The 26,169-nt window shown below is 40.4% G+C and overlaps 1 protein-coding gene across 4 annotated transcripts in view; it reads left to right on the forward strand.

Moving 5' to 3' along the window:
- Window positions 1-22,108, forward strand: part of SPTLC1 (serine palmitoyltransferase long chain base subunit 1) — a 69,765-nt gene extending 47,657 nt beyond the window's left edge. For 2 of the 4 annotated variants that reach the window (XM_055579109.1, XM_055579111.1), the window contains 7 exons: window positions 3,389-3,496; window positions 5,668-5,763; window positions 6,126-6,222; window positions 7,464-7,518; window positions 12,260-12,377; window positions 14,478-14,551; window positions 16,281-17,575. In XM_055579109.1, coding sequence (XP_055435084.1) covers window positions 3,389-3,496; window positions 5,668-5,763; window positions 6,126-6,222; window positions 7,464-7,518; window positions 12,260-12,377; window positions 14,478-14,551; window positions 16,281-16,374 — 642 coding nt within the window. In that variant the 3' untranslated portion in view covers window positions 16,375-17,575. Of the gene's footprint in view, window positions 1-3,388; window positions 3,497-5,667; window positions 5,764-6,125; window positions 6,223-7,463; window positions 7,519-12,259; window positions 12,378-14,477; window positions 14,552-16,280; window positions 17,576-20,469; window positions 20,735-20,811 lie in introns of those variants that run through there. The other 2 variants (XR_008713802.1, XM_055579110.1) reach the window with 2 other exon arrangements.
- Window positions 22,109-26,169: the final 4,061 nt, after the last annotated feature.

Below are 26,169 nucleotides of genomic sequence, written 5' to 3' on the forward strand. Positions count from 1 at the left end.
CTGTTTCCACTGTTTCCCCATCTATTTCCCGTGAAGTGATGGGACCGGATGCCATGATCTTCATTTTCTGAATGTTGAGCTTTAAGCCAACTTTTTCACTCTCCACTTTCACTTTCATCAAGAGGCTTTTGAGTTCCTCTTCACTTTCTGCCATAAGGGTGGTGTCATCTGCATATCTGAGGTTATTGATATTTCTCCCTGCAATCTAGAGTCCAGCTTGTGTTTCTTCCAGCCCAGCGTTTCTCATGATATACTCTGCATAGAAGTTAAATAAACAGGGTGACAATATACAGCCTTGACGAACTCCTTTTCCTATTTGGAACCAGTCTGTTGTTCCATGTCCAGTTCTAACTGTTGCTTCCTGACCTGCATACAAATTTCTCAAGAGGCAGATCAGGTGGTCTGGTATTCCCATCTCTTTCAGAATTTTCCACAGTTTATTGTGATCCACACAGTCAAAGGCTTTGAGTCTTTTCATTGATGAACAAGGAATGTGTTTCCATTTATTTTTATTTTCTTCAGTTTCTTTCATTACTGTTTGTGGTTTGTTTTTTTTTATTTATTTACTGTAAGGTCTTATCTCTCTTTGGTTAAATGTATCCCTAAGTATTTTATTCTTTTTGATGCTGTTATCAATCGGATTATTTTCTTAATTTCCTTTTTGAATTGTTCATTGCTGGTTACAGAAATACTATTGACTCTTGTGTATTGGTCTTGTACAACTTTTCTTGAACTTGTTTATTTGCTTAAATAATATTTTTGTGGATCTTATTCTATATTTAGGATTATGTCATCTGTGGACAGAGGTAGTTTTACTTCTTCCTTTCCAATCTAGTTGTCTTCCTTTTCTTGCCTTAATGCTCTGGCTAGAATTTCCAGTACAGTGTTGACTATAAGTGGCAGGAGTGTGTATCCTTGTCTCATTCCTAATCTTTAAGGGGATGCTTTCAGGCCATCACCATTGGATAGATTTTAGATGTGGGTTTTCCATAAATGCCCTTAATCAAGTTGAGGAAGTTCCTCCTTTTTCTAATTTGTTGAGCGCTTTTCTCATAAGAGATTTGGGTTTTGTCAGATGCTTTTTCTGCATCAGTTAAGTTAATCATGTAATTTTCCTTCAATCTATTAGTATGGTTTGTTACACTGATTTTCCTGTAGTAAACCACCATTGCATTTGACCATTAAAGTCTGAATCTGTGAGTCCATCAATTGAATAAGGATTTACAATTAAGAGTTTCATATCTTATTTTAAAATTTTTCCCTATTTATTGAGGAAATCTAGATACATCCAAAATGTTAATAAAAGAGATGATTTCTTATCCTTTCCTTCCCTTTGTGTCAAAGCCTGATAGGATAATGTGGGAGAAAGAGTGGGCCACGGGATACTAGAACTGTATATTACAGAAATACATTAATAAAGCAGTGTTCATGGGCAGATATATAGCCAATGGAAAAAATATAAGTGTAGGAACAGTAAGTATTGAGTATGTAAAATTATAGGATACAAATTAGGGTTTGACAAAGGGATTCCTGTTTTGTTACACTTGTCTGTTTGTGTACCAGTACTGTAATAATATTATTAAACATTTTCTAAAACATAGTTTTTAGAAACTATTTCATTTGATAATATCTTATATTAATGGATAGGACACAGGCAGTGTTGAAAAAATGTAATTCACCCTAAATTGGTTTGTTCGTTGTTACTGAAAATTTATCTAAAAGCCCAGTGGGGATCCCTTCCCAATTTGATATTGATTAGCATGATTATGGTTAAAAAAGAAATTATCAGAGACTCATGATACAAGAGTCTTATATATTTTTGTGCATTAGTTCTATAGTCTCAGTGGGAAAAGTCTTTTAATAATTAAAATTTGATAATTAAAAGTATGGTTGTGGCACAAGGGAAGATTACTTGAGTTGTGGAAGGATTTATTACCCAACTTCTCATGTCGCATATATAAAAATTTAGTGGTTGATAATCACTATGTTTTAATTCAGCTGTAAAACTGATCACATATATATTATAAAGGGGTAAATCAATTAGACATCAGAAGGAGAAAAAAAAAACTGTATACTTGTGCGTTTCCCAATGTATACACCCAAAAATTTATGAAATAATTAGAAGAATGTATAGATAAATATGCATCTAAACCATTGATGGGAAAGGACTTTCCTACAAGCCAGAAAGCAAAGGGGGAGGGAAAAAAAGATTAAAAAACCATACTAATGAAAACTTTTTCTGCATTTAAAAAAAATGAATCTAAACTGAAACATAGTGCCTCTGAGGGAAGAATGTATACAACATTTCCCTAGGAATTTTTATGCATAATTGGACCAATATTTGATAGATATATTACATGTTTGTACTTATAAGGCCTAAACAGTTCCTTTTTAAAAAATTGGCATTGTGCTGTTTTATTTGAGTTGAATTGAATCATTTTAGAGCATCCAGATTTTGTTATTTTCATTTTTTATGGCAGTTCTGATCTATGAAGAGAGTGTGTGTGTTAATCTCTCAGTCATTTGCAGCCTCATGAACTATAGTTTGCCAGGCTCCTCTGTCTATGGAATACTCTAGGCAAGAATACTGGAGTGGGTTGCCATGGCCTTCTCCAGGGAATCTTACCAACCCAGGAATTGAACCTGGGTCTCCTGCATTACAGGCAGGTTCTTTACTGTCTGAGCCACCAGGGAAACCTGTGGGTATGTTTACTTATGTTCTGTTAACATGCTGCCAATACCAAATTATCAAATACTAAAACTTTTGCTCCTAGGACAAATACAGAGTTAGTTTTCTGCAGGCCTCTCATCACAACGTTTTCATCCATTGCTCAATACACAACCTTGTTTTATATGTGTTTGTGTTAAAAGACACCTTATTTAATGTTGATTTATTCACATTGAACTCATGGCTAGCAATACTATAACTCTGGCCTGAATGATACTTACGTAAGATACATTTTTTTTCATAAGGCACATCATAGCCTTCTTGCACTTAGGAAAACTAGACAAGACTTCAGCACTGTGCTAGGGGTCCATTTTAAATAACAAAATCACCAACAAAATGTGAAAAACATGGCAGTAAACAGGACGCGAAGAGGACACTTATGCACAGTATGAGCTGAAGCAGTAGCCTGTTAGCTCGCTGGAAAGTGTGTGCCAGGTGACTCACAGGTGTCACCACTCTGCAAGTGTGCCTTAAGTATTCATTTGGGGTCACAAATATTAGCAAATTGGCAGTTTCACAAATATGAATCCACCAATAATGAGGATCAACTGTATGTCTTTTTCCTCTCCTTTTTATTTTAGGTTTAATTTCGTTCTTAACCATATGTTCTGTGCACTGCTAATTATCAGTATCTTAAAGTTGTGTTTATTTACCACATAGGTTAAGTTAAAATATAAATATAAAGCAAGAATCTTTCTGGAGGAAAGCCTTTCATTTGGAGTCCTGGGAGAGCATGGCCGAGGAGTCACGGAGCATTTTGGAATCAATGTAAGCTGTCCTTTTTTGGAACATTCCCTCATATAGTAACCATGCAGTTGCATCCTGCTGGGCATGTTTCATGGATACAAGACAGTGCTCCTCATCAGTGTGCACTGGCAGCACTTCACTGCGTCCATGGAGGATGGCTCAGCCACACCAGAGGCCCCATCTTCCCTTGAAATCTATGAACTCAGAGTGGCTAATCATAGAATTGTGTTCTGTTTAAAAGGTAACATTTGATCCCAGCTTTCAGTATCTCCTCTAGAAACAGTTAAATTTACCTTCTTTTTTTTTTCTTAAAATCAGTAAGAATTCCTCAAGTTGTCCTTATATTTATTATAGCAGTGAAAAGATGTTCTTTCTAATATTTAAAATTGTATATTCTCTGTAGTGTGTATATATGGGGATGATTTTTATATGTACAATATCAGAAACCCTTACCAATATGGTATTCACAGAAAAGCCCCACAAGGTCCCAGACAACTGGAGTATGTCATGTTTTTCTTTTGCTGAAGGAAAATAAGCTTCAGTTGGCCCCACCCTTGGTGGTGTGAGTGCCTAGATCTTCAGGAAGGAGGAGCAGCGCGGGCCCATCTGCACAACTGGTCACCACTCACCGCTGCGTGGCCTGCCCTCTCCCACCACTGCACACTCTGTCCTCGCTCACCGCTGCTGTAGTCTGTCTTCATTCACCACTGCCATAGCCTGTCCTTGCCCTCCACTGTGTGGTCAAGTTAAAGAAGCTTTTCTCCAAATCTTGTGTATAAAAATTTTCACAACTTGGTTTAAAAAGTTGAACTTAGGCAACATAAAATCACCTTCAATTATATTTGCATCCCTCTACCCATACAGACCTAGAGAAAAATGTAAAGCAGAATGAATATCACAGAAACTTGACTGAAGCATGCTCCCCAGAGACAGACTGACATTTGGCAACTAAATGCCCTAAAGAATTTAAGAAAAATGGAAATGTAATTCAAATAAAATTTACACCAGAGCAGCTTTTAAGACATGAAGATTTTAAAGAAGATAAAAGCACCATATAATTTCACTGTTCTGGTTTTCTGACTGCTCTTAGCAGTTGTCTCAGAGATATTATTTATAAGAGCTTAAGTACAGAATGTATGGACTTTATTTGGGTCCTGATTCATACAAATATTATGGAAAACAAGGTTTGTGAAACAGAGATACTCGAACCCTCAATGTTTGACATATAAGAAATTTTGATAATGTTTTTGAAAGGGTACCTATCTTTTAGAAATGCTCACTGAAATATTTATGGATGAAAACAAGTTAAGTCCGAAATTTGCTCCAAAGAAATGAAGAGGGCAGTAGGGGGCTGTTCATAGAACAGGATTGTCCATAAGTTGATAATTATTGAATCTGGTGGTAATTCTGTAATACTTTGATATATGTTTGGAATTTTTCATAAGGAAAGGATGAAGAAGAATAAGAGGGCACAGGTTTCCTTGTTGGATCTGTGGAACACTTAGAATAACACCATATGTGATCTGACCAGTTATTATGGCCACCAGTGAGTAGTTACTGAATGGCTGTTGTGCACAGGATGGAACTTGGTGCTGGGGGCTGGAGCAGAACGTGAGGACCCAAGGAGTGCTGAGCAGTTGAAAAGGTGGTGGGTGTTCAGGAGCCCACTGGGCACATTAGGTTTATCCACTGCCCAAATTGGTTCATTTGTTCAAAGAACCTATTGCCTTCATGTTTGAATAAATTGATTTCATTTTTGGAAAGGTGGAAAAGATGAATGTAGTACACATTCCAAAAATGCTCAAAAGATTCCTTTTTGTTTCCATGAAGTACCTTCTATGGAGAACGCCAGCTGAGACCACTGTTTTAGCAAGGAATGATCTTGTGCCTCTGAGTATGTTTAGTATCAAACAGCTTTAGATTTCATCTTTTATTCTCTGCAAATTGTCAATGCATGACAAAATGCAGAAAAGTATATATAAAATGAGACATTCAGAGGTGGGTTGTGAAGCAACAGTCCTTTTAACAATTGATTTTGTATGACTTATCCTTTATTTTCACAGAAGTGGTTTGAATCCAGATGTTGACATCATCGCTGCTGAAATTTTGTCTCTAAGCTTGACATTGGCCTTTTTTTTTTTTCCTTTTCTTTAAATTGAGAAGTAACTCCCACTGTTCCTCTTTTCTGGCAGATTGATGATATTGATCTTATCAGTGCCAACATGGAGAACTCACTGGCATCTATTGGGGGTTTCTGCTGTGGCAGGTCTTTTGTAATTGACCATCAGGTGGGTTCTTTTTAAAAACAAAGAGCAAAAACTGAAATTTACTGCTCCATTTGAGTCACCCAAACATGTAACTGTTTTCGCAAAATTTCATTCTTAGTTTATCATACAGTTTTTATTTAGAAATAGATTTCTTAAAGAATCACTCAAAATATTTACATTTAGAAATTGTTTCCCTTTTTAAAAAAAGGTTTTGTTTTTGTTACATGATAACTTCTGTACATGCCTGGGTTTTACCACCTTAGCAGTTGTACACACTTTTTGGTAGATGGTACAGAGATTTAGTGCCTTTAGATTTTTTAGCCTCTCTGTCTCCCCTACCCCTCACCAAATGTATGCTTTGTGACTTGTTTGTTTCTTTTCAGCGACTTTCTGGCCAGGGATACTGCTTTTCAGCTTCCTTACCTCCCCTGTTAGCTGCTGCTGCGATTGAGGCTCTCAACATCATGGAAGAGAATCCAGGTATAACCTTTAATCCCAGGAAATCAAAGATATCACAGGTTATGTTAGCCATGCTCCTGGTTTGCTTTTTTGAGACATTGGCTGGAGGGAATTATTTCCTAGACAAAGCTCTGGCTCAGAATTAGATTATCTGGCAACCTATGGGAAGGATGATGGTGAGGAAGTTGTCCCTGCCCCCAGGGTTTTGGTATAGAGCTTCTCTCATTTCTAGAGATGAAGCCAGAGCCACAGCTGAGCTGGCTCCTTTGGTGGGCAAAGATGCTGGAAACAGGAGGGTTACCTCTGGGCCAGTCACTGTTTAGTTTATTTTTTTATTTTTTTGAGAAATTTGCTGAAGTATGCTAATTTTTGGTACATATAATTTTATAGGTATTGTCTGGTTGTCCCCTCCAGCCTTTGAACCATGAGTTGACCAAAGTCAAACTGGTTTACCAGCCATTAAAGCTTGCTTAATGGGCAGGTGACTCAATTTAAAATGTGATTCTAGGCTGTGATAACACCTCCTCACCAAGGGCTAAAACACAAATGCAAGAGCAGGCCTGGGTTTTGTAAAGTTTAAATTTTCTAAATTTCTGAAGTTTCAGCATTGATTTTTTTAATTCAGAGAATCAGTAAAAGTGAACGTTTCTCTGTGCATATTCATATGCTTGCTTGTCAATAGCCCACCACTCTCATCTCCTCCGATATTTCAGCTTGTGAAATTTCCTTAAAAGAAAGCAAAAGTATCAAGAAAGAGATCATAAACATTAACACAGTCTCTGTGTTTTCCCAAATTCTTTAGGGTCCAGAAATCAGATTTGTACCCTTTTATTCTTAGCTAGATAATTTATAGAATCTTGGTAAGAACAAGAGCCTTTGTTTTGTTGTTGAAAACCTCCCAGATTTTGCTGAAAGTAGGGTGAGAAGGTGCCAGCTAGTATGTGCCAGAGATGAAAGTTGGGGGTCTTCAGAGGAGTTACCAGCTGTCTGTGTGTTATTAGTAGGCAGAAGGATTTGCAGCATTTGAAATTGATGAACTGGGGACTTCCTTGGTGGTCCAGTTCTTAAGACTCTGCGCAGCCACTGCAGGGGCATGGTTTCCGTCCCTGGTTGGGGAATTAAGATCGTGCATGCCGCATGGCATGGCCAAAAGGAAAATTAATTAATTAAAATAAATTGATGAACTGGGTCTTTAAAAACATTTTTAGATTAGTAATACCAAATTTTCCAAATGTACTATCAAATGTATTTGTTTCATTCAGGTATTTTTGCAGTGTTGAAGGAAAAATGCAAACGAATTCATAAAGCTTTACAAGGGTGAGTTTTATATCTTTTCAACCATCTTGAAGTTTATCTTCACCACATTCAAACAACTCATGAAAAATTTTGAATGTCACCTCTTTGGTTTTGAGTGCATTTAATCGGCTGGGTCAGTTTGACTAAATTGCAGCCAAGAAACCAAAAACACAGTTCATTCAAATTTCTGTTTGTGTGAATCCAGAACATCCATTTTGCCATTGTTTTAAAGAATCATAGCTTTGTTTTTCTAAAAATGATAATAAGTTCGTTAGTAAAATAATTAAAGCAGGACAAAAGATAAAGATGAAAACTAACAAATAACAGAACATTTGACCACCAGAAATAACTGATAAACATTGGAGAATCTCTGCACATCTGTAGGGATAGAAGGATGTATTAGATGATGGTGGGTTCATACTGTCTATGTTACTTTTTAGAAAATTACTCTTTTATTATTTTAAATTACTTAAACTAGTGAAAGTGAAGTGAACCTTATGTGTATTCTGTTTATTTTTGTTTATATTAACTATACAAGAGTAGTTCTTTAAAATTCCTTGAGAATTGAGGGGGAGAGGGGAATTGAGGCTGGTGACATCCTCAGGCTCTTATAGAAAATTATCTCACCTTGCCTGTTGTGTTTCTTTTTGCCTTTCTAAGCTGAAACCTGCCTTCTCAGTCATGGAAGTCCTATCCCTATTCCCAGATATGGAGTCTAGAAACTCTTCTAAAAGAAAAAGACAGTTGATAAATAAGCAGGTCACAGATGTTCCAGATACTATAGGGGCAGAAATAATTAAAGTCTGGATCTGACTTTATGATCATAGCAAAAGTTCTTGCATGATTTATGGTAGAGAGATATTGTTGTTATTGTTTCCAGTTACATTGGTTTATGAAATATTAATAAACCTGCTCAACCCAGCACCATGGAGTCACTGTCAGCTCATGAACACATGCCTCAGATGCCCTTTATTCTGTCTAGCAGTGTTAATATGTTTAAGTCCAATTCTCCATTGTTCCCAGCTCTTTCACACTTCTCCTCTCTAAAATCCCTCACCCTTGTCTCACTCCACCGACTTTTAGCTGACAGCCTTGTCTCATGCTTTCACTTGGGAACTGCTTAATTTTCCCTCACAAACTTGTACACCTGCAGGTATCCAAGCCAGTCTTCCCTCCTGTTACAGCCAGAGAAGTGTTCCTCCATCCATCATAGCTCTTCTTTCTTAAAACTGAGTGCCTTTGATTGTCTCCTCTCCTTTTTCTGCAGTCTCTCCCATTTCCTGAGTCATTTGATTAGCTCTGCCCTCTCTTGTCTTAAATTTTTCTTTCCCATGACCCCACACTCTCTTCTAGCAACTAGCCTGTGGCTCTGCTTCTCTGTGTAGTCAGTCTTTTCCCCATTGTTTAGCCTTCTCTGCATCCTCACCTCTCATGTACATTTGAAACTACTGAAACCCACCTCTTCTCCTGCACTTTACCCAGCCATATGCCTGTCACTAACAGGCATGACTGTATTTTTTGATGTTAAAACATCCTTGTATTCCTGAGTAAACCCCTACTTGATTATAGTATATTTTTCTTCACTGTTAAAATTTTGAATTTTTATATCCATATTTGTGATTTAAATGGGGCTACAATCTTTGGTTCCAACAGCCTTACGTAACCTAAGAATCAGTGTTGTGGTAGCCTCAAATGATTGATAGTTTTTCCGCTGTCTTGCATTATGGAGCTACTATGTGTAAGACCAGGCTTGATGATTTATTTCTTCAGAGTTGAGCAAGACTCCTCTGTCAGACTCTCTGGAGTTGGGGCCTTTGGGTTGGGCATATAGTCTTATGATTATCTTTCCTGTGTCTGTATTATTTCCTCTTTTTATTTTCTGTTTCTATCATTTTTCCTTTTTCCAGGATTTTTGCCCAGCACATTTTTTTTAAGTTTGATTTTGTTTTCTTTGATTGATCTTTTTTCCCCTTATTTTTCTACCTTCCTTGTTTCATTGAATTTTGATTTTATTCTTTTTTTTTTTTTTAGCTTTTTACATTTAGCTTATTGGTTTTATTATTTTCCAGTAAATGTCTTAAAGATAAACATTTTCAAAGGCAGTATTTCCAACATTCAGTTCTAAGTAATTTTTTAAATCTCTTCTAATCAGAGATTTGCTGCTGTCATCTCTGAGGCTGCATCTGGGAGAGGAAGTCAATGGCCTATGCTAGTTTGAGTCCTTGCTGGAATCTTGAAGTCCTTAAATTCCAACAGATAATTATTCATGCCCAGTGCTCTCCCCACAGTAAGCACATGATAGAGACCGTGTCTGAATTGTTGACTGTTCTGTCCATGGGACTTAGATCAATGCTTAGGATTTCCATTTGGTAAAAAAATATGGTAGATAAAAAGGTCTCCAAAAAGATTTTTTAAGTATGCTGCTGCTGCTGTTAAGTCATTTCAGTCGTGTCCGACTCTGTGTGACCCCATAGACGGCATCCACCAGGCTCCCCCGTCCCTGGGATTCTCCAGACAAGAACACTGGAGTGGGTTGCCATTTCCTTCTCCAATGCATGAAAGTGAAAAGTGAAAGTGAAGTCGCTCAGTCGTGTCCAACTCTTAGCGACCCCATGGACTGCAGCCCACCAGGCTCCTCCATTCATGGGATTTTCCAGGCAAAGTACTGGAGTGGGGTGCCATTGCCTTCTCCGTTTAGGCTCTGAAACACAGCTTCTAAGTTTCTGAACTCGAGTTATAACTCTGTCCATTGGTTTTAGTTAAACTTTAATGCATCAGTATCCAGGCAGCCAGAAAGAGGCCATTTTGTTTCATTCCTCTCCCACCAGCTTGCTCCACCCAACATGTGAAATGAGCCCATTTGATCAAATAGTAAGCTTGATTGGGCTTTTAGGTGCCTTGTTATTAACAAGGAAAATCCAGGCCATTTTATTCATAGGAAATGCTGTTTGGAAAGTAATATATTCAGTTCTCTCTGAGAGTATATGACCTAAAATAATTGATACTTCTTTGTATACAGTTTAACATATTCACAATTCACCTAGGAAATGAGTTTTGAAACCATATTACTTAGTTTCTACATTAGTAAAACAACTGATCTATAAGGTTTCCCAGTATTCTAGAAGTCCTAGAATCTAAGGTTCCATTCAAATCTGCAGCCTGGTTTATTGAGAGATCCTAGCATGATGTATTCGGAGAAGGCGATGGCACCCCACTCCAGTACTCTTGCCTGGAAAATCCCATGGATGGAGGAGCCTGGTGGGCTGCAGTCCATGGGGTCGCTAAGAGTCGGACACGACTGAGCAACTTCTCTTTCACTTTTCACTTTCATGCATTGGAGAAGGAAATGGCAACCCACTCCAGTGTTCTTGCCTGGAGAATCCCAGGGACGGGGGAGCCTGGTGGGCTGCCGTTTCTGGGGTCGCATAGAGTCGGACACGACTGAAGCGATTTAGCAGCAGCAGCATCAGCAGCATGATGTATTACATGTAAAGAAAGTAGGCATAAATTAATGATGTTCAAGGCTGGCTTGGAAAGCAGGTGATCTTAGCCTCCCCACCTCACGTGCTCTTCAGGAAAAGCGTGGTGAGTTCTAAAAATATTTGAGGAATTGAATATGCTACCAAGTACTTTTTGTATTCATTTTAGTCTAAGGGAAAAGCAAATCTTTCCAAGTAAAGCACACTAAATGAAAGCAATGTAAAATGTTTGGCCCAGTTTCAAATAGACATGTATTATGGTTTCTGTCCCTCGAGATAGGTCAAAAATCATACCATTCCTGACTAAGTAATATGGCCTGCAGTTCTCATGACATCTATAATAATCATTTGAAAATACAGACTTTCACTTCTGAATCTCTTTTTCTCCTTGAGAAAGAGCAGGTTTCTGTGCTGTTAATCCTAAGAAAGAAGAAGAGAATTGTAATTCAAGTAAAACATGCACACAAGAAGGCAGCTTCACAACCTGAACCTTGCTGGTGGTCAAATACAAAATTTCAATGTCAGAAGCCATTCCTGTAATTTATGAAAAACAAGATTCAAACTAAAGATTTAGAAAATAAGGAAGCAACATTATCAACTATAATAAGTTGTCCATGAAGAAAACAAAATAATAGAAACTGAAGGTGCTTTCCTGGAGTGGGTGATGAGGGAGGCCCTCAGGGGAGTGGCAGTGGGCCGGGACCAGGCGTGCCTGGCACCAGCAGGAGGACAGGAGAGAAGAGATGAGGAAAGGAAGCTGTAAGCCTGGGGCCCACGACCCGCGTGGGACCTGTAAGGGCCCCACTGAGGCAGGGCGGTCCCAGCCAAGCTGGGTGAGGCATGCAGACCACCTAGTGGGAGGCTGGAGACGATGTCTGTGTTCTCTGTGAAATGTGAACCCAGGGGGACCCTCCAGACAGGGAACCGTCTTCCCAGCCGTGCTGCAGGGTGTCCTAGACCGGGAAGCACTGCCCAGAGCATGCATTTTTACCTTGCTTTGTCAGATCTAGAATCCCATCACATGGTGTTTCCCATGAAAGTTCCAAGTTTCTGTCAATTCATTAATGCAGACTTCATATGATTATTGATATGTGAGGAACCTGAGCTTGAGGAGGACACGGAAACCCACTCCAGTATTCTTGCCTGGAGAATCACCATGGACAGAGGAACCTGGCAGATGACAGTTCATGGGGACGCAAAGAATTGAACTTGACTGAGCAACTAAGCACAAGCACAACCTGAGCTTGGAAGGGGAATTACGCGTCTGTATGTTTCCCTTTCAGCGTTCCTGGACTAAAAGTAGTGGGGGAGTCTATTTCTCCAGCATTGCACCTCCAACTGGAAGAGACCACTGGGTGTCGAGAAAGAGATGTTAAACTGCTTCAGGAAATAGTAACTCAAGTGAGTATCCAGTTATTAGGTGAATACATACATATTTGCGAATGAAAACAGACTCACTCTGCTTCCTTGTCCTGCTTGTCCTGACAGTTGCTTTCTGAGCCTCCTGCCCTGAATCTGCGCTGACAGGTGTCAGGGTAATAGTAATGTTTCTCCACACATACTTTGTGTCATGGGATGTGGGCCTTGTCTAGGTGCCAGAGTGTCCGTTCTGATCAGACTCACCTCTGTCCTCTTCTCATTCATGGCAACAGCTAGTCTTACTGCTGCTTTGTTCCAGAGGGAGACTCAGAAGAGGGCATGTGAATCAGTTGACTCCATACTGTACTTAACATAGCTTATCTTCATAACTAAAAGAAAAAGTGAGTCTGTGGACAGTTCACAGATCCCAAAGTAGTATCTGTGGGCCTGATCGATACTGGCTGTCTCTGGGAAATCATCTTGAGAGTCGCATGAGGAGAGAACAGGCTCTAGAGCAGGGAAGAGAATACTCTGTGAAAGCTGCATCTGTAAGAAGGAAGAGGCAGTTCTTACAGTGTTTTTGCATCATCACAGCTTCCACCTTAAAAGCCTTTGTTCCTCTTTGTCTTTTCTTTTCCGTATTTGAAAGAGAAAAGAGAATTGTGACACAGTAGCCCTTTTTTAAGCTTTGTAGAACTGAGAGGAGGTTCTGCCAAGTTTTTGTTGAGTTGCTTGACAAAACAACTGTTTTTACAAACTGAGCTATGGTTTATAATGTTTCTTAACTAGCCAGGAAGCAGAGCCAGTCCAGATGTTTGCAGAAGGAGTTAACTTTTCCAAGTACACTTCCAGAATGTAGAATTAGCAAACGTCACTGCCTGCCGTTGTTTTCCATCTTTTCCTAGCAGAGGAAAACCTGCCTTCACAGCTGACAGAGTGGCTCCTCTTCAGGCCGATGGCTGCCACAGGCTGGCTGTGATTGTTCCCTCTTTTATAGCACCTCTTGCTCTGATTGGGTCTTGTTGTTGTTGTTTAAATACAATTCACCTGTAAAATTCACCCTTTAAAGTATCCTGTTGAGTGGTTTTTAGTATCTTCACAGGGTTGTGCAGACTCTGATTCGAAAACATTTCATCACCCCAAAGAGAAATTGTTATAAGTCATTACCCTTGTCTGACTTTATGCTTTCTTTATTTTGATAGCATTAGTTAATTTTTTTAAATTGTTGACAGGTGGCTAATGTATCGGAAAACTGTTCAAAAAATGTGTGATACCAGACTTTTCTGTGCCTGGTAGCACCATGCCCAAGTGTAGCACATGGGAATTAGAGGTGTCGCTAGCATTTGAAAGTGTTAGTTGCTCAGGTGTGTCCAACTCTTTGCGACCCCATGGACTGTGGCCCGCCAGGCTCTTCTGTCCATGGTATTCTCCAGGCAAAAATACTGGAGTGGGTTGCCATTTCCCTGTGAGTAATTTCTTTCTGAAGTGATTCTGCTGGCATTATTAAATCCAGCTCTTGGTTAGCCTGTAGGGCTTTGCTGGTCCTGTTTCCCTTTGTCCTAACTCTGCTTTCCCTAAAACGGTAATCCCTAGTTACCTATGGCTATTTGAATTAAGTCAGACTCAGAGCTCAGTGGCACAGTTGGCGGTAGCCATGTCTCAGTGACCGAAAGCCACATGGGTCCCTGACTGCCCATGAACGGTGCAGAGTAAACCCCTCCCTCATTGCAGGAGGCTCTGTAGAACAGTGTTGCTCAGGATGATTTTGTAGTTATTTTGTCTTCTGGTAGTTATAATTGGAAAAATGAATTAAAACTTCTATTGAGGGTGGCATTTCAGTGTACCTTCCTGTTTTAATGACCAGTGTCTGCAGTCTGGGCTTTCCAGGTGGCGTTAGTGGTAAAAGAGCCCACTTGCCACTGCAGGAGGCAAGAGACGTGGTTTGGATCACTAGGTAGAGAAAGTCCCCCTGGAGGAGGGCACAGCAACCCACTTCAGGATTCTTGCCTGGGGAATCCCATGGACAGAGGAGCCTGGTGAGCTACAGTCTGTAGGGTCGCACAGAGTCAGACGTGACTGAAGCAGCTTAGTGCCCGCACACATCTGCAGTTCGGGTCACGGGTGTACTCCTTTCCCATACAGTGCATGGACAGAGGCATCGCGTTGACTCAGGCGCGCTACTTGGAGAAAGAAGAAAAGTACCTCCCCCCTCCGAGGTTAGTAGACTTTAAAATGTGACCTGAGGTGGTATTTTGTTTACTACTTTAAGCTCTTTTGAAATATGTTTTGAAATTATTTGAAAGATCATCATAGGATAAGGAAGAATATGTATCATTAAAAAAATAGTATATCACCTGTTGTTCTTAAACTAGATGTTTTCCCATTTTTAACTGAAAATCCCTCAGGACTCTAGTAAATGAAACATCTGTGATCCCGAGACTGAACTGGGACAGCCCAGGTTCCCACTGGCGACAACCTGCCACTGTGCTGTGGCAGCCGTTTCTGCCACGCGGACAGTCCTGCAGGGAAGGGCACAGTCTGGTTGGTGGTGTCATCTCACCTCTGGCCCAAGCACTGTATGTGATACTTAATCTGACAAACATTTATTAAACTCCCAAGGAAAAACAAAGCATCAGTGGGGAAAATCGAGAGAGGGTTGAGCAGCCCTCCAGGGAAAGTACCTTGACTCATGATTTAAAATCAGTGTTCATTGAATGGGGAGGAAGGTGGGAAGGGGGTTCAGGATGGGGAACGTATGTACACCCATGGCTGATTCATGTCAGTGTATGGCAAAACCACTACAATACTGTGAAGTAATTAGCCTCCAATTAAAATAAATTAATTTTTAAAAATAAATAAAATCATTGTTCATTGAACAAAACATCCTTATTCTGCCCTTAAGTCTTTACAGGGTAGTCCAAGGAGGTAGATACCCAAAACATCCAGTGTTCAAGGTCATGACACAGGTCACAGAGGAGGAGGATATGGTTAATTCTAGCCTGGGAGGGACTCAGGCTTCCCAGAGCAGGTGATGCATAAGTTAAACCAGGAAAATTGAGTGTATCAGACAAGCTGGGGTGGGCATGAGGCCTTCCAGCAGGGAATGTGGGGTTATCGAGATCTACAGGTGCATCAGGGGAGCCCAGAGCACAGGTTTGAGAGGAACCATCGAGAGGGAGCCTTGGAAAGACCTAGAAGAGCACATGGAGTCAGAGCACCATGCAGACATGGAGCACCAGGCGGGGTTCTGGAAGACTGTTCTGGCAGCAGCTGGAACGCACCCTGAAGATCCTGCTCTCTCTCTTCTAATCATACCATCCCGAGTTATGAGCCTGTGTTTCATGAGGACAGGGGCCACCCTAATTTTGTGCCTCCAGGACTCCAAGCCCAGCCCACCTCAGCCCATATGTGTCCAGTGGCTGATGCAGATATTTGCAGAGCAGAATAAGAGGCACAGGGGTAGTATTGAGCTGTTAGGCTGATGTTTCTTATCTTTAGTTTCTTGAAAACTTGAAAACCTTTGCCTTGCATCAAAATATTGTAGAACTCTGTATGACTTACTGAATTAAAATTGTGAACACCACAGACTCATTTATTTGAGAAATGTTGACTTCCTGCTTTGAACCTGGTCCTGCTTGCAGTGGTAGGTTTAAAGCATAGAGTTTCCTGTCGGCCCTAGCAGAGCCCCACTGCAGGGTTACCTTGACCAGATCACTGGTAGTCCAGGGAGGAACAGTCACTCCTGTAAGTGGCAGTCAGTACTTGGCGGTTCGCAGGACACAAGGTCCCTGCCACGACTGCTCAGCCCTGCCGGGGCAGTGAGAAAGCGGCTATGGACTGTAGGCCGTGTTCCAGTAGAAGAGCTTTATGCACAAAAACAGATGGCCGCCGACCCTTTGTGTAGACTCTCATTGGACTGTCTTGTGTGTCCCTATGGTTTCTCAGCATTAGGGTTGTGGTCACAGTGGAACAAACAGAAGAGGACCTGGAGAAAGCTGCATCCACAATCAGCGAGGTGGCCCAGACCGTGCTGCTTTAGTCTGGGACCTGGTGGCCACTCCACGTACCACACTCAGGCCTCAGAATCATGGCCGAGTGAGCAGAGGGTGCCTTGCAGTTACCCGATAAGGTGTCTCTAGACGGTGTGGATGTCAACGTGTTGTGTGACCATGAGATGGATGCTGGTGACTTTTTAAAGGAAAACATCCAAAAACCCAAAATCTAATTTTTTTTTTAAAGGATAAACTAATGACAGCGTCTAACTGATACTTAAATTTTGCTATTTAGTACTATTTGTCTAAATAATTAGACAAAATTGTCTACACCGGTAAAGCTTAGAGGCACTTCAGCATATATGATACAAAATGTACTGAAGATCTAATCCAACCACATGTTTTTCAGTCTTTGTCATGTGAAGCTCAGTGGTGGCTTATATATATAAAGGAACACTTTTGTGTAATTATTATAAACTTTTCATTATAATATATTTGAATCCTAGAATTTTTATATACACTATGATGTTGCACCATTTCTAACACTGAATCTTAGCATCCCTAACCAGAGAACAGTCATTATACTTCCTAAGTGAGCAATAATTTACATCAAATACTATTTTATTTTAGTATAATTGACCTTTACATTTATTCTTTGTTGATTTCTAATCTGTTTTCTGAAGAGGGTTACTGTGATCATCCCAAAATGGAAATCATGTCCTTGATATTTTAGAATATCTTGAATGTATTCTTTTCTGTATAGTGGGTTTGCCTAGGGACATATAACCATGGGGCTTTTCTAAGCTAAAGAAAATGAGACTTATTTCTTTTCAGCTTAATGAATTCCAGATATCTGAAAAAGATGTGAAAGCACTGAAAATACAATTTTTAATCTGTGCTTTAGCTATCTGTTTTTTTCTTTAGCAGACCAAGCGGGTGATGTGAATGTTTGATATGTGCCACAAGATAGTACATAGATATTACATTATTATTCCATCTCTTGTTAAAGGGAAAAGAATAAAATTATATTGAAAATATCATTTTTATAGTATATGTTCATATTAACAAATGGTCCTCAACATCTTTTTAGATAACATATATTTTTTAATGTTTAGTTTCTATTTTGCTTGAGGTATTTTGTACATATGTGCCTTGTGATTGCTGCTGCTTTAAAAGATACAGTACTCTGGGGGATGAATCTGTTCTGTTTTGTTTTTTAATTAAATAAACCTACATTCCTGATTATCAGTCTATTTGTATATGTAATATATTCAACGGAATGGTCTCTTAATTTTAAATTCTGCAGACCTAGGGTGGCAGTCTGTGTGTGTGAGTGTGTATGTATGTTATGGAGGTGTTTAATTCCTTAATGCCTTTCTTCAAAATATAGTATCAGAAATTTCATTGGTTCATACTGATTTAAGCCTTGGCCCCATATGACTACAAAAATACAAGGCCTGTTCTTTTTATAAGCAGATTAAGATTGTAACCTTTCAAAGTCAAAATTGTAATATCTAGATTTTTATTGCTACTTTTAAAAAATGATTGGAAGTTCCTGAAAAAAAATGATGGAGCAGCACATATTATTTAACTTCAATCCTTGAAACACCTCAACATGAACCAAAAACAAAGCCTAAATTAAAGCTGTAGAGTGACCACAATCCAGTAATACACACCACAAAAAAATATCTATTAGAAACAAAAAAATTGTATAAAACAAGTGAAACGTTGAGAAACAGTATCTCAAGTCTAAAGCAGGATGCAAATTGCTGTTTTAGAGACAGTGAGAGGGTCTGAAGTGCTCTGTCGGTTGTCCTCTGTTTAGAAAGGCAGTGACTAGGTGAGCAGCGTGGGAAGCTTTGGAGCAGATTCCCACTCAGCAGTTGCCTCCAGGGGAGGAAGAAGCCACACAGGGCTGCTCCCTTTTTGTTGTCTATAGGAGACGCCAGCTCAGGAAAAGTGGGACTTTTAGCCAGGTTAGGAAAAATGGACCATAGGCCTAAATACAAAGATAAAACTACAAAACTTCTAAGAGAAAGCACAGAAGGAAATATTTCAAATCTTTGGTTAGGCAAACATAGATATAATACCAAAAGTATAAGCCATAAAAGAAAAAAACAGGTAAATTAAGCTTCATTAATTTTTTTTTGTTTAATTTGTTCTTCAGAAGACAGCTTGAAAGACATGAAATAAGCCACAGATTATGAGAAAATATTTGCCAGTCATATATAAGAAAAGATATGTATCCATAAAGAATGTAAAGAGCACAACTCCAAAATAAGAAAGGAAAAAGTATGATTTTAGAATGGTGAAAGACTAGACATTTCACCAAGAGAGACATTCAAATATCTAAACTCATGAAAACATACTTGATCTGATTTGTCATCAGAGGAATGCAAATTACAACTACCACGAGATACCATTACACGCTCACTAGAATGACTGTAATCAAAAAGATAGATAATACCAAATGTCATCAAGATATGGAAAAATTGGAAACCCCATGCATAGCTGGTGGAAAGGTAAAGTGGTACAACTTTTTGGAAAACACTTTGGCGGCTTCTTCAATTTAACATAAATTTGCCATGTGTGTGTGCATGCTCAGTCGCTTTGGTCATGTCCAACTCTTTCTGACCCTGTGAACTGTAGCCTGCCAGGTTCCTCTGTTCATTCATTCTCCAGGCAAGAATACTGGACGCGTAGCCGTTCCCTCCTCCAGGGGATCTTCCCAACCTAGGGATCAAACCTGTATCTCTTAACATCTTCTGCATTGGCAGGCAGGGTTTTTTTTTTTTTTACCACTGGCACCACCTGGGAAGCGCTATTCATAATGGCCGTAAATAAGTCCAAATGTCTGCCAGCTGATGATTGAATGAATAAACAGAAAGTGGTATATTCATAAAATGGAATACAAGTTAGCAATAAAAAGTCAAAAAATTTTTTGGAAAAAAACAGATGAAAATGACCATGAAATTATGTAATTCTATGCATATTCAATGCCCATAGAAAGCTGATATAAAAAGTTAGTGGTTGTCTGCAACTAGGGCTGAGGTTGAGATTGACTGATGAAAACTTATCAGCACAGGGGACCTTTGCAGGAGATGGTCTAAAATAGGATTGTGGTGATGGATGCACAACTCTGAATATACTAGAAAGCATTGAATCAAGATCAAACCAGTCAATACTAAAGTAAATCAATCCTGAATATTCATAGGAAGGACTGTTGCTGAAACTCCAATACTTTAGCCATCTGATGCAAAGCCAACTCATTGGAAAACACCCTGATGCTGGGAAAGGTTGAGGGCAAGAGAAGTGGGCAACAGAGAATGAGATGGCTGGATGGCATCACTGATTGAAGGGACATGAGTTTGAGCAAACTCCGGGAGTTAGTGAAGGACAGGGAAGCCTGACGTTCTGCAGTCCATGGGGTCACAAAGAGTCAGACACAACCTAGCGACTGAACAACAGCAATACTGAATCAAGTACAAATCTGTGATAATGAACATAATTACGAATCAATTGACTCTTCCAGTCATTTCAGCAAATGTGTTCTTATCTGTGTTGTCCCTGATGAACATCTGGAAGTCCACGACATGAGTGGGGTGGCAAGTCTCAGCAGCAGAGGACAGTATGCCAAAATAGAACAGGAGGCCTCTCAAGGCTAATTTGAAAGCAGAACAGGGTCTGGTCCTAGCTTATCTGCTCAGTAGCCATGAGTCCTTGGACAGGACCCTCCTCCTCACTGAACAAGTTCTTTATGAAATAGAGTTGGGCTGATGGACTATATTTGAATTATCTTAAATCCTCCTGCTGTCATAGTGTTTCCCAAGCCAAGCTGGAAAATTCTCTTTGGCTCCAGAGAGACCTCTGTCACTGAGAAAGAACTACCTGTGCACACTTTCCCACAGGGAATGTGACTCACACCAATCAGTATCCTATTTTGATGAAAACTCACAAGCCAGAAAACTTCAAGACTGGGTTCCATTCCCTTGGTTGTTGCTATTTACCCTCCGCGTGATTCTGTCCCCCCAGACCCCAAGCCATCTCTCCCCTGCTTAATGGCATCCAAGAATTTCCCTGGAGGCACTCCCCATGCTGTGCATCACCTCAGGCCCCGTTTTCCTCTCACATTTATTCCACAGACTGCAACATCTGAGGAGGCCGCCAGGGGTTCAATGCACAGTGCAGAGGGTGCCCCAGAGTCTGGATACCTAGAAGGGCCAACATCACCGCCTGCCGCCCGTGTGGGCCCGGACAGTGACCTAAACGGACTGCGCCTCGTTTCTCCGTCTGTAAAATGAGAGGAACTGTGCCGCAGCCCATAGAGCCATTGTGAGAACTGGGTACGACAATACATGCAAATACTTTAAAGTGCACTTGATGTGTACTGAGTACAAAATATATGTTGTTATTAATGATAATAATTGGGACAAGTTGGCAAAAAGTTTGCCTGCTTACATGTTCTTCCTGCTTACGTGTTCCAGTAGGAAGTCATTCCAGAAGGACTTGGGACTCACATAACATCCAGGTCTGTGATTTTTTTTCCTGCAACTGGTTTACAGAAGCCACTCCAAATATTGAAGATTTCCAAGAAAGGTATTTCTGCCTCCTTAATTCACATGCATGGCTTAGAACCAGCTTCCTACACGTTCTATTGAGAATCCAGATCTGGCAGTCAGTTCCAGGCCCACCCCTCATCTCCCACACAGGGACTGATAGAAACCTGAGAAAGTGCCCCACCCATCCTGGCGACTAGAGCTGAAGAGAGAAACCCTCTGTTCAAATTCCCAGTGCGTTTCTTCAGTCACGGATGGCACTGAAAGTGAAAGGCCGATAAAGTATGGTATGCTGTTTGGTTTCCCAGCTCCTCCCAGATAAGAAAGACTTGTATTTGCAGCTCAGCCCTTCCTCAGCTCACAAGCCCAGAACTAGTAAGTGAGATCTGGAGGCCAGGCCTCCCAATAGGCTGCCTCATGCAGGCAGACCTGAGTCCTCCGCCGGGATGTCTCTGAGTGTCCTGACGCTGCTGCTGAGCTGAGCTGAGTTGGGTTGGGACAGCTCCAGGGCCTCAGACCTGCAGGTGATACATCATGCTATATGGCTGTCATATCTGCTTCTTCCATATTCTTGATTTCTTTCATTCAAGTGAAGAGGAAACCCTCATTCACCCTATGCAGTCAACACACAGTCTCTGCTTAGAACTGAGCAATAAGGGGATTTGTGAGTGCTCGGGGCCCACTGTTCTTCCACATCTGTTTCCTGTCCCTTAGCATCTGGCTGGCCTCCTGACTCATCTGACTCCCCAGCTTAAATGGACATGCAAAGTCCTTATTCTTCATCCCTGGGGATGAAGAACCTTGCTTTCTTGTTGTTTACATTTTTTAAATTACACAAGTGATTATATGTTCAAATTAAACATCCAAAATATAAGGAGGCACGAAGAATAAAACTTGAAAATCCTACTTCCACCCAATTCCACTCCCCAGGGGTAACTCTTATTCAAAGTTTGTTAGAGATCCTCCAGAAACAATTTCTATTTGCATGTATACCTATATTCAAGTGGATTTTTAAAAGCACAGAACAACTGCATAGTTCTTATTCTGACTTAAGGTAGGAATTTTTCTGTAACGGCACCTCATTCCATTTACTTTGGGCAGAGTATTCTGTAGTTTGGATGTGTCACAATTTATTTGACTAGTTTTCTTTTTGTAGACATTTAAGTATCTTATTTTTTTCTTATGGCAAACAATGTTGAAATGAACATCCTCAGACATGTAACAATGTGCTTCTGTGGAATTTCCATGATGTGGACTTCTAGAACTGGAATCTTGAGCCCAGGAGTTTGCAAAATCTTTCTTTGTATAAATACCAGCAAATAGTTTTGTCAGGTATCTATATGACAGGTTTTCTCTTTTCTTGCTGTTCTTGTGTTATTTTTCTCTTTACAGCTGTTTCAAATTTTTATGCTATCAAATTTGCCAGTCTCTTCCATATGGCCTAGAAATTTTGGCTTGCTAAAAAGAGGTGTCCACACTCCAGAATTACAAGAAAGTTGTTCTTTCTCCTTCGAATACTTCTTCCTATGGATCCATAGCTACTCTGTGAGCTTGTTTGTCTTATCTTGGCCAACATCAGAACACTGCAATTATTGTTGATTTCTGATATGTGTCCCTGTCTGGTAGAACAAGTCTCCTATCTTTCTCTAGTTCAAAATACGCTTTGACATTCTTGCACTTTTTCTCTTGCAGAAGACTGTAAGATTCAGGTTACCATATTTTAAAATCAGAGTGGTTGTGTCTGCATCATACTGCCTTCAAACATGTTGATAGAGACCTTTATTGTCTGGGGTGCAAACTGCCTGGTGGCATCAAATGCTCCACACAGCTATGTTAATGGAAGCCTCTTCTGAGCATGCTAGATTAGAAGCTCTGCAGGAAAAAACTATATTTACTCATCTTTGTTCCCCCTGCCCCCTGCGTCAGTGCAACCAGATCCTCATTGACACAATAAACGTTGAGTGAAGACATTCTAGGACAAGAGCAGTAAGCTCTTGGTACAGACTCATGGCATTGGCTCTTTCTCACAGGCACATACGTGCATGCATGCTAAGTCGCTTCAGTTGTGTCCGGCTCTGTGACCCTATGGGCCATAGCCCACCAGGCTCCTCTGCCCATGGGATTCTCCAGGCAAGAATACTGGAGTGGATTGCCAATCCCTCCTCCAGGGGATCTTCCTGATCCAGGGATAGAACCTGAGTATCTTATGCCTCCTGCATTGGCAGGCAGGTTCTTTACCACTAGCATCATTTGGAAAGTCATGGCCATGTACAACCCTGAGCAGATAGCTTTACTCTATGATAGTTGGCTTTCTCATCAGTAGTATGGCCACAGTCTTACAAGTTCTGCCTACCTCGCAGGGGGTTCTGGAACTAAATGAGTACCATGCAGTGCCAGAGCACTAGGAAAAAGTAAAGTAAAACATCCTAACAAAATGAAAAGGAGAGCGAGGTGGAACAATGGGTAAAAGCTAGACAAGAAATTAAAATCTTCTTCTTCAACTGTCTGCTATACTTCCCTCAGCCACCCACAAAAAACTTGGAAAGAAGTGAGAGGTACTTCTCAGGATCCTCAGAAGCTTTAGGGAGCAGCATGAGACCTGGGGGGGTAAAACACCTCAAATGATGGCTGAATCTCTGCTTCAGACATCTGACAAGGAATTCCCTGGTGGCACGATGAATAAGAATCCGCCTGCCAACACAGGGGACATGGGTTCGATCCCTGGTCAAGGAAGATTCCACGTGCTGTGGAGCAACTAAGCCACCACTACTGAGCCCATGCTCTAGAGCCCATGAACCACAGCTACTGAGCTTGCATGCCACAGCGGCTGAGCCCACATGCCTAGAGCCTGCGCTCTGCCACAAGGGCAACCACCACATTGAGAAGCCTGTGTACCAAAACTAGAGTAGCTCCCTCTCACTGCAACTGGAAAAAGCCTATGCAAAGCAACAAAGACCCAGAGCAGCTGAAAATAAATAAATACTATAAATAAATAAAACATGACAAAATTGTACTAGTGTGTACAGAACCCAGACCCAACAACACCCCCTCCTTCTTTCCTTGTCCTTACCAGGGAAAAAACCCTGGGAAGGCCAGAAGGCTCTTTCTTGGCCTTCTGGTTGTCAGAAAGGCCTTCTGGTTGTCAGAAATCAGACCAAGGAAAACAGTGATCCTTAATTGAAGGCTTACAATGTACCAGATTCTGTTCTAACCTCTTTTTCATCCTCAAGGAAATCCTATGAGGTGGGGATTATTGACTTCATGTTTTATGGTTGAGAAAGTTGAGATACAGAGATGTGGAGTGACCTGCCCATCATCACACAGACAGAAAGAGGTAGAATCTAGATAGAATCCAGGTATTTGGGCTCTGTGAGTTTGAGTGAACTCCGGGAGATAGTGATGGACAGGGAGGCCTGGCGTGCTGCGATTCATGGGGTCGCAAAGAGTCAGACACGACTGAGCGACTGATCTGATCTGATCTGATCTGATTTGGGCTCCAACATCTATGTGCTCAAATCTGAAATCACACATCTTTTCATGCAAGATCACATTTTCATTGTGCTCTCTCTCTTGGTGATATGTGTCTGAGTCTCCTAAGAATCATAGATGCCCCTCTCACTGATACATATTTATCTCCAGAGTAAGGTGTCTGGAGTGATGTTCAGCTGATATTAATTCAAATTCAAAAGGAAAATGCTTTGGAAACTATAAAGTACTTTAGAAATAAAAGATTTATTTCATTTACAAATCACTGTGCTATACACCTGAAACTAACACTATATTGTAAATCAACTAAACTTCAATTTTAAAAATTAATTTTTGAAAAAGACTTCTGCATCCTAATTCCAGGAATCTGTGAATGTTTCAAATTATTTAGGAAAAAAAGGGGTCGGGGGGATGTACCTAAGTCCAGTGATAAGTATCTTCAGAAGAGAGACATAGGGGAGATCAGACAGAAGACACGAAGACAGAAGCAGAGATTAGAGTGATGCAGCTACAGGCCAAGGAATACTAGGGATGGCCAACAGCTGCCAAAAGTTGGTGATCTTCCCCCAGGGCCTCTGGAGGGAGTGCAGACCTACCAACATCATGCTTTTGGACTCTGGCCTCCAGAACTCTGAGAGAATAAATTACCATTGTTTTATTGCCCCACCCCAAACATTTATTGGTTTGTATTTCTATATCAAACCTTCTATAGTCGAAGCTATGGTTTCTCCAGTAGTCATGTATGGATGTGAGAGTTGGACTGCAAAGAAAGCTGAGTACCAAAGAACTGATGCTTTTGAACTGTGGCATTGGAGAAAAGTCTTGAGAGTCCCTTAGACTGCAAGGAGATCAAATCTGTCAATCCTAAAGGAAACCAGTCCTGAATATTCATTGGAAGGACTGATGCTGAAGCTGAAACTCCAATACTTTGGCCACCTCATGCGAAGAACTGACTCCTTGGAAAAGACCCTGATACTGGGAGGGATTGAAGGCAGGAGGAGAAGGGGATGACAGAGAATGAGATGGTTGGATGGCATCACTGACTTGATGGACATGAGTTTGAGCAAGCTCCGGGAGTTAGTGATGGACAGGGAAGCCTGGCATGCTGCAGTCCATGGGGTCACAAAGAGTTGGACATGACTGAGTGACTGAACTGAACTGATTACTATACACTCTAACTTTTGCATGCATACCTATTTCATTTGCAATCTAATTTTCTCTGCTCAGTGTATTTTTGTGTTCTTGTAATATGCCAAAAATATCTTTAAAACATGATATATTTAATTGCTATATAAGATTTGTTAGACCTGTTTTTTATTTGTCAAACACTTACCCTTACCTAGTTAAATCCTTCTATTTTGTAAACAGTATGTTGCCATCATTTTTGAAATTATTAAAAAATTTTTGTTCTTATGCAGCATTTTCAGTGTAATTATTACTGACCAGATTACTCTAAGTGAGACATTTCCTTTAACTTTTTGAAAGATATGGATGAGGCTATTTGACATTAGTTCTTTTTCTTTTAAAACTTAAAAATCAAATTATATTGAAGGATTACCAACTGTTCCCACCTTCAGCCACACTCTCAAGAGAGGCAGTCCACTTAAACCTTTTCCTCTTTATTTCTCCTAGAGAACCAAGTATTTGTCTATACATTGTTATGCCCCATTTCCTCATTTATCAGCCTTCATTAAGATCTCCTATTTTGAAAATGTTCTCTACATATCTTTTCCTCATTTCTTTATTTGAATTACTACCTTCCACTTGTTTATTCTTCTAGGAGTTCTTAGTTTATGCCAA

The sequence above is a fragment of the Bubalus kerabau genome, chromosome 4, assembly GCF_029407905.1.
Source record: "Bubalus kerabau isolate K-KA32 ecotype Philippines breed swamp buffalo chromosome 4, PCC_UOA_SB_1v2, whole genome shotgun sequence".
In the NCBI taxonomy this organism is placed as follows: domain Eukaryota; kingdom Metazoa; phylum Chordata; class Mammalia; order Artiodactyla; family Bovidae; genus Bubalus; species Bubalus kerabau.